We start from the raw sequence: 14,177 nt of genomic DNA on the forward strand, positions 1-14,177 counted from the left end.
ACAACTCTGCATTTTATAAAAACGAATAAATAAAAATAATATGTATTTATTTATTTTTATAGCCTACCCAAAAACAGCATTTATTCATTATTTTTTATTTAAAATCCAAAAGTTGTTACTGAACATGGCTCGTCAGAATTGCAATTCTCTTTGTTTACTCTTTCATAGAAGTCAGGATTACATAGGCCTACTAGCCTTCATTTAAACAACATTTTATTAAATTCATTTATTCATATTTATATAGCCTAGTACTTTAGATTTAGCTCACACAAGTGGCAAAACATTTAAACATAGGTTATAGCCAAAAATCACAAACATTTTAAATTAGAAACTTACAATAGGCTATTCAAAAACAGCATCACAAAATAGACTCGGTACGAAAACGATCGTTGCACTGCTGCAGGACCGCATCCCCGTGCAGTTTGAAAGCTGTAGCCCGTTAACATAACCTGCGTACGGAAAAAAATACGCACCGCACACGCACTGCAGATGGAGTATGTTTGAAACGGGCGTGACTGCACAGCCCCTGATTGCATAATTTTTTCACTGGATTTTTTTTCCCGACTAACCACCTAATGAAAATGTATTCGACCAAGCCCTCTTCTTATCGACTAACGTTTAGTTGACTATTTGGGGGCAGCCCTAAGCCACTCCCACTAGCCACTTTGGCGGTTTGAATATAATTTACAGCTAAATGAAATGCCAAGACCGTCGTATTACAAAATTGGCTACAATTCAACTACAACTCTTTATACTTAGTGAATGCGAGATAGGCGGAATCGCGCTGAATGACACAACAAAAGCGCTCTCTCGCATGCGCGCTCTCTCTCTCGTGCGCTCTGTCGCATGCGCGCCCTCTCTCTCGTGCGTTGAATAGTCAAATACACGTGCACACTAATGTCAAAATGTCCATCGCATGAACACAGTCGGTTATGGCTTTAGTGTACGTAAACAGGTGGGTAATAACTTAATGTGTCACAAATATTACATCCATGCATTCAGCCATCCAATTAAATACCAGTCTGTCATTAATGTTAATGAAACAACTACAGATGTTATATATATTAAATGTATATATATTAAATAAATATGTATTAGTATCTGAATTTTTATTTTATTTTTTATTTACTATTGTTTTTGTAATTTGCTTAGCGTATTTTTTAAATTATATATATACATATAATATAGCCTAACTAAAATAACTCATAGCCTATCATATTACATTTCTCATATTAGCCCCATATTAGCCTCATATTATTTACTATTGTTTTTGTAATTTGCTTAGGGTATTTTTCTGTGAGAAACCGAACAGTATTTATGTTATTTTTTACCTCATATCCCGAGATATATATTATATATATATATATATGATATATATATATACATATATATATGATCGCGCCAGCTTGACCTCACTAGACGGAAGTTACAGCCGTAACAACGTTACAACTTGATGAGACTAGTCGGTATACGAGGTAAAAAAATAAATACTGTTCGGTTTCTCACAGAAACCGATCGGTTGGTGTCTTAAAAAAAAAATCAATGTGTCGTCAGGAGCAGCAGGGTTTTTGTGCACGTTGCCTAAGCATGTTTTTTTGTTTTGCTCTCATAGACTTGTTACCTATTCACCCCATTATATGGCTGGCACACAGCAATGGTTGGAATTAAAAATCTTCATTTGTGTTCTACTGAAGAAACAGACACACCTATATGTTGGATGCACCAAGGTTATTTTCGTAAACGAAAACTGAAACTAAGACTAAAACTATTGGTCAAAAAACATTTTCGTAAACTGAAATTAAATTTAAAAATCTGAATAAACAAAAAACTAAAAGTAAACGAAACTAACTACTCTTACTAAAAAATGAACTGAAATAAAATAATAATTAGCAAAAATAAATATTCGTTTTCGTTATTAATAAGCCCATTTAATGTGGTGGAAAATCTGACTGTGGCGGTTGAGGGAGTGTCTGTATATTGCGCTACTGCGCGTGAAGTGATTAACCGCTGTCCTGTGACGGACGCGTGCAGACAGGCAACACATCGCTAGTCCTAAACGGCAGTTCACAAGGAATCAATGAGTCCGTGGCAGTGAAATGGGAAATAACACAAGGTAATGAGATGCACGTTGAACTTCTTTTAACTTAAGCTCACTGTTTTAGAATGCCGTTTCTTACGCGACGAGAGACACAGGCGCAAAAGTCAGCAACTATAGTAGCAAATAACGTTACTAGCCTACTGTGCGTTTGAGATTTCATGTTTGAATAATATTGACAGGCTCAAAGGTTGTATCATAATCATTTACTACTAATAATATTATTGTCTGTGTGGAGACATTTCCCCACAAAGTAGGGAATACCAGGACACACATACACACACGTTTGTTTCACTATATAAGTGAGGACATGCATGGACTTCCATTGATTTTATATCAGGTTAATGATATTTTATATCCCCTAACCCAATCCCTATCCCTAAACCTACCCATCCCAAGAACAAAACAATAGATTTAAATAAAAACATGTTTTGGCCGATTTATAAGCCTTTTTAACTAGTGAGGACCAGTCAAATGTCCTCACTAGTCAGTTATCATAATATTTTACTAGATAAGTGAGGACATTGGTCCCCTTTACAATTATAGCACAACACACACACACACACACACACACACACACACACACACACACACACACACACACACACACACACACACACACACACAGAGCACAACAGTGTGTGTTGGCTGTATTCAGATGACTTTAGCTGTGGTCTTACACTGCTAGCCTACATTGTACTACTGAAGAAATTAAAATAAGCTTTTAATTGTTTAACAATATTTCATCTTTGTTATGAATGAGTTTGTCTGGAATTTATAATTTTTACTTTTATATTTTACGTTGCATTTATTTTGTTCTTTAAGATAGATCCTCTGAGTATTAGCCTATGTCAAAAATATCAAATATAATTTAATATCAAAATATAATTTATTTCATTTTTAATCTCCAGATCGTTGTTTGTATAGGTCATAGTTTGACTCAAGCTTTTTTGCTCAAAGGTGAATACCCAACTTTATGCATGTTTTGTAAGACCGTCCTGGGTTTAAACAATAATTCTTGTTTATCAAGTTATTTCACTTAAGGCTGTTTAGTAAGATTAAACTCTAATCTGTGCAAACATTAAACTTTGCGGAAATTAAAAACCTTGATTTGGTCTCTACACTTCATTATGGTAACTCTGCTAAACTATAATTACTAAAACTAAAACTGAAACTAAATAAATCAAAACTAAATAGAAATGTATTTGCAAAATAAAAACTAAACTAAAACTAGCAAAACGATTTGTAAAACTAACTAAAACTAAACTGAAATTTGTAGCAAAATTGAAAACGATACTAAAATAAAAACTAATTTCAAAAAGCAAAACTATAATAACCTTGGGATGCACTGGGGGTAAGCAGATAAACATCTAATTTTTATTTTTGGGTAAACTGACCCTTTAAACTATTCTGCATGCTGAAGGTCAATACATTTTTTTAAATAAAAAAGCACTGCTAAATGAAGGAATGTTGCCATCCAAAGACCCAGAAACCAATAATTAATAATAAATAGAATTATAATTAATTATATATAATATAATTAATTATATATAATATAATTAATTATATATATATATATATATATATATATATATATATATATATATATATATATATATATAAGGGCTGTTAATCAATTTAAATATTTAATCGCGAATAATCGCATAGTCATGAGTTAATTTAATAGCACATTTTTATCAGTTCTAAATGTACCTTAAATTAATGTTTTAACTTTTTAATACTCTAATCAACATATGGACAAATATGCATGCTTTAAGCAAATGTACATTTATTATTAGTGAAACCATACTCAAAGCATGAAGACTAGACATGTATCAAAGGTCACAGATGTTTTTCAAAGAACTAGTTCATGTCTTTTAAGCCTTAGCTTAAAAATTCAGAATGAGCAGTGATTCCTCTCATTTTAAAAATATAAATAAAGGGAGTTTTTACACTGGCAGTTTAGTAGTTTAGAACAGGGCACAGTTTGTATGAAAAATTGGTAATGTGAAAGCTGTCATGTGGACCTGGGAGCGCACCAGTACCACACCATACCTGGAGGAGGTTGTAACGAGTAGGAATATAGTGCTGCCCCTTTAAGAGATGCACGTTCCCTTTTTAACTGCCGGTATTTTTTGTGTGTGCGACGAACTGTGCTGCGATTCACGCTAACAGTGTGAAGAACACGGACTCGGGAACGCTCTTCTTCAGAAAAGTAACCTGCGCAATTGTTTTAGCCGATTGTAATGTATTTAGTTCAATAAAACACTATAAACACTGTACTCTAAGTGTGGTGGTGTTAATGATTTACCTCAGATATGAGCGAGAGGGAGCTTGCAGTGCATCGCGCTTGGACTGCTCAGTGAAAAAAAAAAAAAACTTTTCTTTCAACCTAGTCTAATAAAAGTTAAGCAGAAAATAGGGTAGCTTATGTAGGCTATAACTGCACTATTGTTAACCCTTTAAATGTTTAATGCTGCATCCTATATGTTTAAATTTTTTAATAATTTTATATAATTATCATTCTATTTATTTATATTCACATTCAAAGCTTTAACTATGCTGGATGAGTTACATGATGAAGGTCAATAACAAATGTTTATATATATATAAAAAAAGCACTGCTAAATGAAGGAATTTTGCCATCCAAAGACCCAGAAACCAAACCTGCACACAACCCCACTCTGATGCCCTTAATCCAGAGTCGCCCCTTTTAGCCCCCAAAAAACTGCGATTACAGCAGGCTTGGAGCAAAAAAAGCCCCCAAGACAACAGCCTCTCACAGGCTTTGTGCCTCAGTAATCAACAGCTGTACATTCACACAGTGGCTGCGGAACCCGAGAGTGGCTGAATGGACGCAAATGCGTCCACTTTGTACATCTCTGCTTTAATCAAGCCTTTTCTATTCAGCAATCTGACCTTTTGTTCAAAACAGGATTATCACCTTTTTTTTTTTTTCTCGGTCACCCCCCCTCAAAACCACCACCATCATCACATCCCCAAGCCAGTTACCAAGGGGCGAAGCACATGACGAACATAATTGCAATAATTTGTTAAACGCCATGGCAACCCACATTAGAATGGGGTAAATACGGGGGGTGCCACTTCGTGCCACACTCTCATTTTGCAGAAGACGCCAGGAGTCAGAATGGATGACAAGGATGGGGGGGGAGGAAGAAAGGGGGAAGGGAGGAAGACAAGAGGAAAGCATATTTGCTTTGTCTCTAAAGGGTGGTTTTATTGGTAATGGTGGTGGGCTGAAGGTGGAGGTGGCAGTGATTTCTTTCATGATTAATGCCTCGCTGGTGTTCCGTAGGAAACTCAACAAACACCGCTGACTTCCAATCTGTAACCATGTAAGCCGAGAGTCCTCCCTCATGCAGGCAGGCTTTCTCCCTCTATCTCTGCGAACAAACAACTCTATTTGAGCTCTCCCCTCAGCTGAAAGGAATCCTTAATTACACAATATCAGCCTCTTCATTGCTCCTAGTGTGTGAGGGGACGGCTGAGCTGTGTCCACTGAAGCCGGGCCTGGGCAAGGAGGGGGGCCGCATTCACTAACAGCAGCTGTTTCACACATACTGACAAAAGAGACTACAGGCACCGTCCCAGCGAGGGAGGTGGCTACATTCAGGCTGCTAATTGATTTTTCTGCACGGCACTGTGGGAGAATATACCCCACAACTTTCAAGTCAGGTTCGTAAGTTTATGGCATTCCAGAACTTCCCTGATTTCAGAACCTGGCTTGCTCATCCCGACTGGACATGACATGCTGTGATTATGGCTGTCAATCAAAACCCTCAGCTGGGAAATTAGATACACAGACGTATGCGTGCTCTTAACGAAGGTCCAATATCTGCACACTTGCCACATCGCCATGGCCTGTATTTCTGCCATGCCGCGAAGACACTGTGAGTGCGCACAAAATTAAACCCATTTGTGAAGTAGCGGGAGGGGGCACATCGCCATGGCCTGTATTTCTGCCATGCCGCGAAGACACTGTGAGTGCCCACAAAATTAAACCCATTTGTGAAGTAGCGGGAGGGGGCAGTAGCTGTTTGGAGCAATGCTCAGAGGCAAAAAAGCCACTTCTAATATTCAATAAAACAAACAGCATGAGGAAGGTGAGCTCAAATTTGCCCAGGTCAGGAACATGTGAATATTATTGTCATATTATTGCCATCAGAATATTTATGATTACCTTAATTACAGCAGTTGAATACTTAATTGAGTTGGAGAATAAAGCTTTTCTGACAAGGAACTTAATAATGCATACCTGTAACGTTACTGTATAAAAAAGTTTTTTTAAAAGGACACCTGAAGCTTCTGCAAAAGCATAGGCAAATCATTTTTTTGTCTTTTACAGAGTGCATACATTTGGTAACTTTGCAAAACTTAGACCAATAAAAGTTGGCTCAAAGTTAAAAATAAATAAATAAACAAACAAACAAACAACAACTCTTCCAAAACCAGGCAGCAACTCTTATTTTGATTAAAGTTGGTTTATGTTAACATTTTGAGTTCATTAGAAATATACTGGCTTTTTATTAAAAAAAAAAGAATATACTTATTATTACCAATCAAGTATTGGGTCTATTAGAGACTGGTATCAAAAGACAATTGTTAATAATAATAATAGTAATATTTATAAGAATAATAAATAAAAACAAATATTTTTACTATCTATATCAATTTATATTTTTTTACATTGCAGTACATAATCTGGTGTTTTTATTTTATTTTCTGAATATCATAATTGGTCATTAAAATAATATTTTATGTTAATATTAATAAGCAAGACTGTTATTATTAATAATACTGTTATCCATGTCAACAATAATATTAACAATAATATATTTTTTTAATTATTTAGATTTTTAACATCATCGTTCAGTGAAAATTAAGTTATTACTGTTAATTACATAGATTATCCAGAATATCACGGCTGGTCATTAAAAACTTTTTGGGTCAGGTGTCTATGTACAGTGAGGAAATAAGTATTTGAACACCCTGCTATTTTGCAAGTTCACCCACTTAGAAATAATGGAGGAGTCTGAAATTGTCATCGTAGGTGCCTGTCCACTGTGAGACATAATTTATAAAAATTAAAAAATCCAGAAATCACAATGTATGACTATTTATTTGTATGATACAGCTGCAAATAAGTATTTGAACACTTGAGAAAATAAATGTTAATATTTGGTACAGTAGCCTTTGTTTGCAATTAATGAGGTCAAACGTTTCCTGTAGTTTTTCATCAGGTTTGCACACACTGCAGGAGGGATTTTGGCCCACTCCTCCATACAGATCTTCTCTAGATCAGTCAGGTTTCTGGCCTGTCGCTGAGAAACATGGAGTTTGAGCTTCCTCCAAAGACTCTCTATAGGGTTTAGGTCTGGAGACTGGCTAGGCCACACCAGAACCTTGATATGCTTCTTACAGAGCCACTCCTTGGTTATCCTGGCAGTGCGCTTCGGGTCATTTTCATGTTGGAAGACCCAGCCTCGACCCATCTTCAATGCTCTAACTGAGGGAAGGAGGTTGTTCGCCAAAATCACGCAATACGTCACAGGTCATCCTCTCCTTAATAAAGAGCAGTCACCCTGTCCTGTGCAGAAAAACACCCGCAAAGCATGATCCTACAACCCACAATGCTTCACAAGAGGGATGGTGTTCTTGGGATTGTACTCATTCTTCTTCTTCCTCCAAACACGTTTAGTGGCATTATGACCAAAAAGGTCTATTTTGGTCTCATCTGACCACAAGACAGATCCCATGACTCCTCTGGATCATCCAAATGGTCGCCTGGACATGTGCTGCCTTAAGCAGGGGAACCTTCCTTGCCATGCATGATTTCAAACCATGACGTCTTAGTGTATTACCAACAGTAACCTTGGAAACGGTGGTCCCAGCTCTTTTCAGGTCATTGACCAGCTGCTCTCTTGTAGTTCTGGGCTGATTTCTCACCTTTCTTAGGATCTTTGAGACCCCACGAGGTGAGATCTTGCATGGAACCCCAGTCTAAGGGAGATTGACAGTCAAGTTTAGCTTTTTCCATTTTGCTTGGGAATTTCCCCGTAGCTCTTTCCAGCCTTGTGGAGGTGTACAATTTTGTCTCTAGTATCTTTGGACAGATCTTTGGTCTTGGCCATGTTAGTAGTTGGATTCTTACTGATTGTACAGGTGTCTTTATGCAGCTAACGACCTCAAACAGGTGCATCTAATTTAGGATAATAAATGGAGTGGAGGTGGACATTATAAAGGCAGACTAACAGGTCTTTGAGGGTCAGAATCTAGCTGATAGACAGGTGTTCAAATACTTATTTGCAGCTTTATCATAAAAATAGTTAAAAAATCATATATTGTGATATCTGGGATTTTTTTTTTTAGATGTCTCTCACAATGGACAGGCACCTAGGATGACAATTTCAGACCCCTCCATGATTTCCAAGTGGGAGAACTTGCAAAATAGCAAGGTGTTTAAATACTTATTTTCCTCACTGTACATTTGGTGCAAAGAGGTCTTTAAAGTTACATGCCTCCTTATTATGCAACACCATATTCACAACACCTGCAGTGGCCAATCTGGAACACATAGGCGGTGCATTACGAGAAACATTTAATAATACTCACACTGTAGTATCTCCTGATGTGGCGGCGAATGTCCAATTGCAGTTTGTTGCTAATTTGGATTGGATACTCCATCGGACTGCCCCCACACGGGATGTGGCAGCAATTCTTGAGGCTGGGCTGCAAGGAGCTCCCCTAAAATCAAACAAATTCACTTTTAACATAGCATTTAATCACGATACACAAGCCCATACACACACAAAAAAAAAAACATTATAGGGCATTTATCCTGTTGACTGGCATTGCCCAAAGAAGCTTTTAAAGGCTATTAGATCTGACCTATTAGACATTCAAACATACTAAAAGTTTAATGTTGGTGCCCCCCACACCAAGGCTCTAGGGTATGGAGTAAAAATGCTTTCAGCTATGTATCTGGGTGACAGCAAGTAACAAATGTCATACTGTGCAGATGATTTGCAAGCTTTGCCAGCTTTTCTACATCTAAAAGGCCCCAGACCTCCCATTGAGTAACAGTGGCAACAATTGTAGTTAAACAGTGGATAAAAACTACTGTAGCCTGATATTTCTTCAATCTAACCTCACATGGGCACTAGCAGAGCTGCTTATGGTGCTCATTATGCCTCAAACAAGCTGAAGGACCGACTATGTGTGTGTGTGTGTGTGTGTGGCTAATGCGTCAGCACACTTGCTCGAGCTCACGTCTCACACAAACACATCAGTCTCGCTTTTATGGCACGGTGGTGGTGAAGCGGTAGTCGCTGCGAGCCATTAGCGTTTTTATGATCTTTACATCTTTCACTGAGCGGCACTTTAAGGGAGAACTGTGCGTCTATGCAAATACCGTCTCTAGTATCGTCTGTTTGCATTCCTGTTGTCCTCCTCCCTCTCTCCACGGCCTGTTCTGATAAGAGAACGATCTGCAGTGTCTATGAGTCAAGGCTGTTCCTTCAAACCTTCCTTTCATCAGCCCCCTCCCTATAACCAGAGCTCTGCTATAACCCTGTACTCCTAATTATTAGATACCTTATCAGGTAAATACCGGAGTATATGCAAACAAGCCCATTTACTCATCAACATAACACACGTGGTACCACATGCTTGACAGTGTACACTGGACGTGGATATTTGTTAAAACGGTAATATAGCCTTCAGGTTAGATGCCACACTGAATTAAAATTACATAAAATTACGCTTAAAATTATACAGACCGGTGCTATTTCGGGGGTGTCGGGGGGGATAACTGGTAAATCTGTATCTGCAAAACAATCATCTCTCCCTTTCACTACCCGTAAACTATAATACCTATCAAAATAGGAGTCCCTCCTTACTGGTAAGACAGTTTATGTAGACCTTAAATATATTTGAACAGGAATATCAAAAATATATAGAAAAACTAATAAAACAACAAATTACAATAAAGTCTGTGACACAGAAGGACCACATCTCGTCCGGGGACATTCAAGTAGGACATAAATATATAAAAGAATTTAAAATAAATATGATGGGAGATTAATTTGGAAACGAGAGTTTACATATCACAATGCAAGTGGGAGAAGCCTCATATTACGATCACAGATGACAATATCCGGGATCAGCACTGTTCATGTACCACAGGGTAAGATTAAATTAATTTACATTTAACCATCTTAATATGCAGAGATGCACTGAAATGCAGACCATCGTTTGTTGTTTATTGTCTAACTTACACCATTACATGATGTGAGAACAGTTAGTTATTTTGGTTTGTACCTATCACTAACTTTAATTGTAACCTAATGAGAGTATGACAACCAAAAAAAAAATCCTCTCAGGATACCTGGAATCATTCAAGTCCCTGTCTAACTAATACTTAACTGCTATTGGCTCATCTGCATTCAAGGGGAGGGGCTTACCGATAGGTCAATTGTGCTGACAATACAAAATTAGAGAATAATGTGAATATCAATATAATGTTAATGCTTCAGTGATTGTACTGGGAACCCTCTGTGCTTGTTTTTTTTTTTAAACAATATGCATGTATCATGCTGCTAACTGAGGTTGAAAGGTCAAGTTCCTCCACATCAAACTCACTCATCCACAGTGTTGGGAGTAACGCATTACAAAAGTAATACATTACAGTAACTTATTACTTTTAGATGTAACGCAGTAGTGTAAGGCATTACTAATGAATTTTCAGTAATATTTTACTCGGTACATTTTCAGTAACGCTTCGCTCAGCGTCTTAAACTGAAGAAAGGGGCAATTACAACTATATTCCTGCAAGCAGTAAGTAGTGATTTATCCACTTACTGACTGTTTAAAAAAATTCTGATTAAATTGAAAGTTTCTTAGAGACAGCATTGTCTAGATAATGCAAGATGCTAGTACAGTAGTAACAATAGGAAACTCCAAGTACCATACAAAACTAAATAGTGTGTCTAATGACAAAGGTTAATATTATTTTGTATTACAAAATACAACAGTAGATGCATTGCTTACAAATCGTTCTATAGATCCTTCTACAAAACGTCACCTTTTCCACCATACAAGTTAAAACGATAGTCATTTGACAAGTCTATTCATTTTGTAAAAATATATATTGTGAGGAAAATAAGTATTTGAACACCCTGCTATTTTGCAAGTTCTCCCACTTAGAAATCATGGAGGGTTCTGAAATTATCATGCATGTCCACTGTGAGAGACATAATTTTAAAAAAAATCCAGAAATCACAATGTATGATTTTTTTAACTATTAATTTGTATGATACAGCTGCAAATAAGTATTTGAACACTTGAGAAAATCAATGTTAGTATTTGGTACAGTAGCCTTTGTTTGCAATTACAGAGGTCAAACGTTTTCTGTAGTTTTTCATCAGGTTTGCACACACTGCAGGAGGGATTTTGGCCCACTCCTCCACACAGATCTTCTCTAGATCAGTCAGGTTTCTGGCCTGTCGCTGAGAAACACGGAGTTTGAGCTCCCTCCAAAGACTCTCTATAGGGTTTAGGTCTGGAGACTGGCTAGGCCACACCAGAACCTTGATATGCTTCTTACAGAGCCACTCCTTGATTATCCTGGCAGTGCGCTTCAGGTCATTGTCATGTTGGACAAGACCCAGTCTCAACCCATCTTCAATGCTCTAACTGAGAGAAGGAGGTTGTTCCCCAAAATCTTGCAATACATGGCCCCGGTCATCCTCTCCTTAATGTAGCCCTGTCCCGTGTGCAGAAAAACACCCCCAAAGCATGATGTTACCACCCCCATGCTTAACAGTAGGGATGGTGGTCTTGGGATGGTACTCATCATTCTTCTTCCTCCAAACACGTTTAGTAGAATTATGGCCAAGAAGTTCTATTTTGGTCTCATCGGACCACAAGACTTTCTCCCATGACTCCTCTGATTCAAATGGTCATTGACAAACTTAAAATGGGCCTGGTCATGTGCTGGTTTAACAGGGGAACCTTCCGTGCCATTCATGATTTCAAACCATGACGTCTTAGTGTATTACCAACAGTAAACTTGGAAAGGGTGGTCCTAGCTTTTTTCAGGTCACTGACCAGCTCCTCTCTTGTAGTTCTGGGCTGAACTCTCGCCTTTCTTAGGATCTTTGAGACCCCACGAGGTGAGATCTTGTATGGAGCCCCAGTCCGAGGGAGACTGACAGTCATGTTTAGCTTCTTCCATTTTTTTTAAAGATTGCTCCAACAGTGGACCTTTTTTCACCAAGCTGCTTGGCAATTTCCCCGTAGCCCTTTCCAGCCTTGTGGAGGTGTAAAATTTTGTCTCTAGTGTCTTTGGACAGATCTTTGGTCTTGGCCATGTTAGGAGTTGGATTCTTACTGATTGTACAGGTGTCTTTATGCAGCTAACGACCTCAAACAGGGGCATCTAGTTTAGGATAATAAATGGAGTGGAGGTGGACATTTTAAAGGCAGACTAACAAGTCTTTGAGGGTCAGAATCTAGCTGATAGTGTTCAAATACTTATTTGCAGCTGTATCATACAAATAAATAGTTAAAAATCATATATTGTGATTTCTGGATTTTTTTGTTTTAGATTATGTCTCTCACAGTGGACATGCACTTACGATGACAATTTCAGACCCCTCCATGATTTCCAAGTGGGGGAACTTGCAAAATTGCAGGGTGTTCAAATACTTATTTCTCACTGCATATTTATATTTTTGAGAATTGCAGTATGATGTTTTTGCATGATTGTATTTCAGAGTACATCACAGACACTGCATAGCCTACATTGTGATTAACGTTATATAAACATGCAATGTCGTTGACAAAAAAGACGAGTCTAAAATGTAGTTTAAAAAAATAAAAACTTGAACAAAAACCACAGGTTTTGGTTTTGTCGGAGGGAAAGAAGAGCGTTTGTGCTTGCAGTTGCATTGCTTGCAGAGCGTTCGTGCTTGCAGTCTTTTCACAGCTTTTCTGTGAAAAGAACATGTATACCATCCGGTGTTTTACCTAAATATGTACAATCTGGCAACCATATGCACGCAAGCTCTCTCGCATGCGCGGATGATCTGAAAACGCCAATAAACAAGTAGGCTGCATTTTAGCCATCTCCATTTGAGATGTTCTGCTTAAAGTGTCATTCAGTCGGTCTGTGTTCTGTCAGGACTCACAAGCCGTTTCGCTGAACAGCTGTGCTGTGAGCGGCTGAAATAAGCCAATCAGAGCAGAGCTCAACATTAATATTATGACTCTTCCAAATAAGGAAAAAAACAGAGCATTTCATCCTAGGGACAATTTATAGGGTTGTAAATGGACCTGTAAAACTGTATCTGGACAATTTTTGCCCTTAAATAAGCCACATACCGTCTATCTAAATATCAGAGAGCAATTTAACATATTTTTTCAACACTTTTCTAGGGCACCTTTAAGAGTTCCTTTCACTGAAATGAAGAGGCTAAGCACCAACCCCTGAAAAAAAAACCCATATTATAACCCCACCCCAAACTTTGAAGACGCAGTCTGCCTGCAAGTGCAGTGTAGTGCAGTGATCAAACAAGTGCTTGATTTTATTCACCTTTGGCCAATCAATTGATTGGAACACCTGATTTCAATGATTTGGATCCAAATACTTTTAGCAATATAGTGTAATTCAATAACAAATACTACTTTGTATCATTCACTGAGTATTGAGAAGAGCTATTTATGTTGTTCATATATTTATGCTTGAAAACAAGCAACACATTTGTTACTGCAGTGTCATGTAGTGTTCTTAATAAAATAATTTTCAACTGGTTATTTGTTGCAAATGGTATCGATTTAGTATCAGTATCAATGTATTAAATTCTGGTATCGTACCAAAGGCAAAATTGTGGTATGGAGCCTAGATACATGCATCTCATCTATCCTAGGTAAGATGCATGTATAGTCTTTTCAATGGGCTTAGTATCTCCTGCATCAGGGTATATGCAGGAGTCCTGAAGTTAATTTCAATACCTTTTTAAGACTTTTTAAAGACCTTCTCAAAATATTTTAAGACCTCATC

The 14,177-nt window shown here is 37.6% G+C and overlaps 1 protein-coding gene across 1 annotated transcript in view; it reads right to left on the reverse strand.

The window, feature by feature from the left end:
- The window catches only part of pola1 (polymerase (DNA directed), alpha 1), a 73,591-nt gene that overhangs the window by 29,287 nt on the left and 30,127 nt on the right, over nt 1–14,177 (reverse strand). The window contains 1 exon segment of the mRNA XM_067435230.1: nt 8,729–8,860. Within this exon segment, the coding sequence (XP_067291331.1) occupies nt 8,729–8,860 (132 nt within the window).

This window comes from Pseudorasbora parva, chromosome 24 (assembly GCF_024679245.1).
Source record: "Pseudorasbora parva isolate DD20220531a chromosome 24, ASM2467924v1, whole genome shotgun sequence".
NCBI lineage: Eukaryota > Metazoa > Chordata > Actinopteri > Cypriniformes > Gobionidae > Pseudorasbora > Pseudorasbora parva.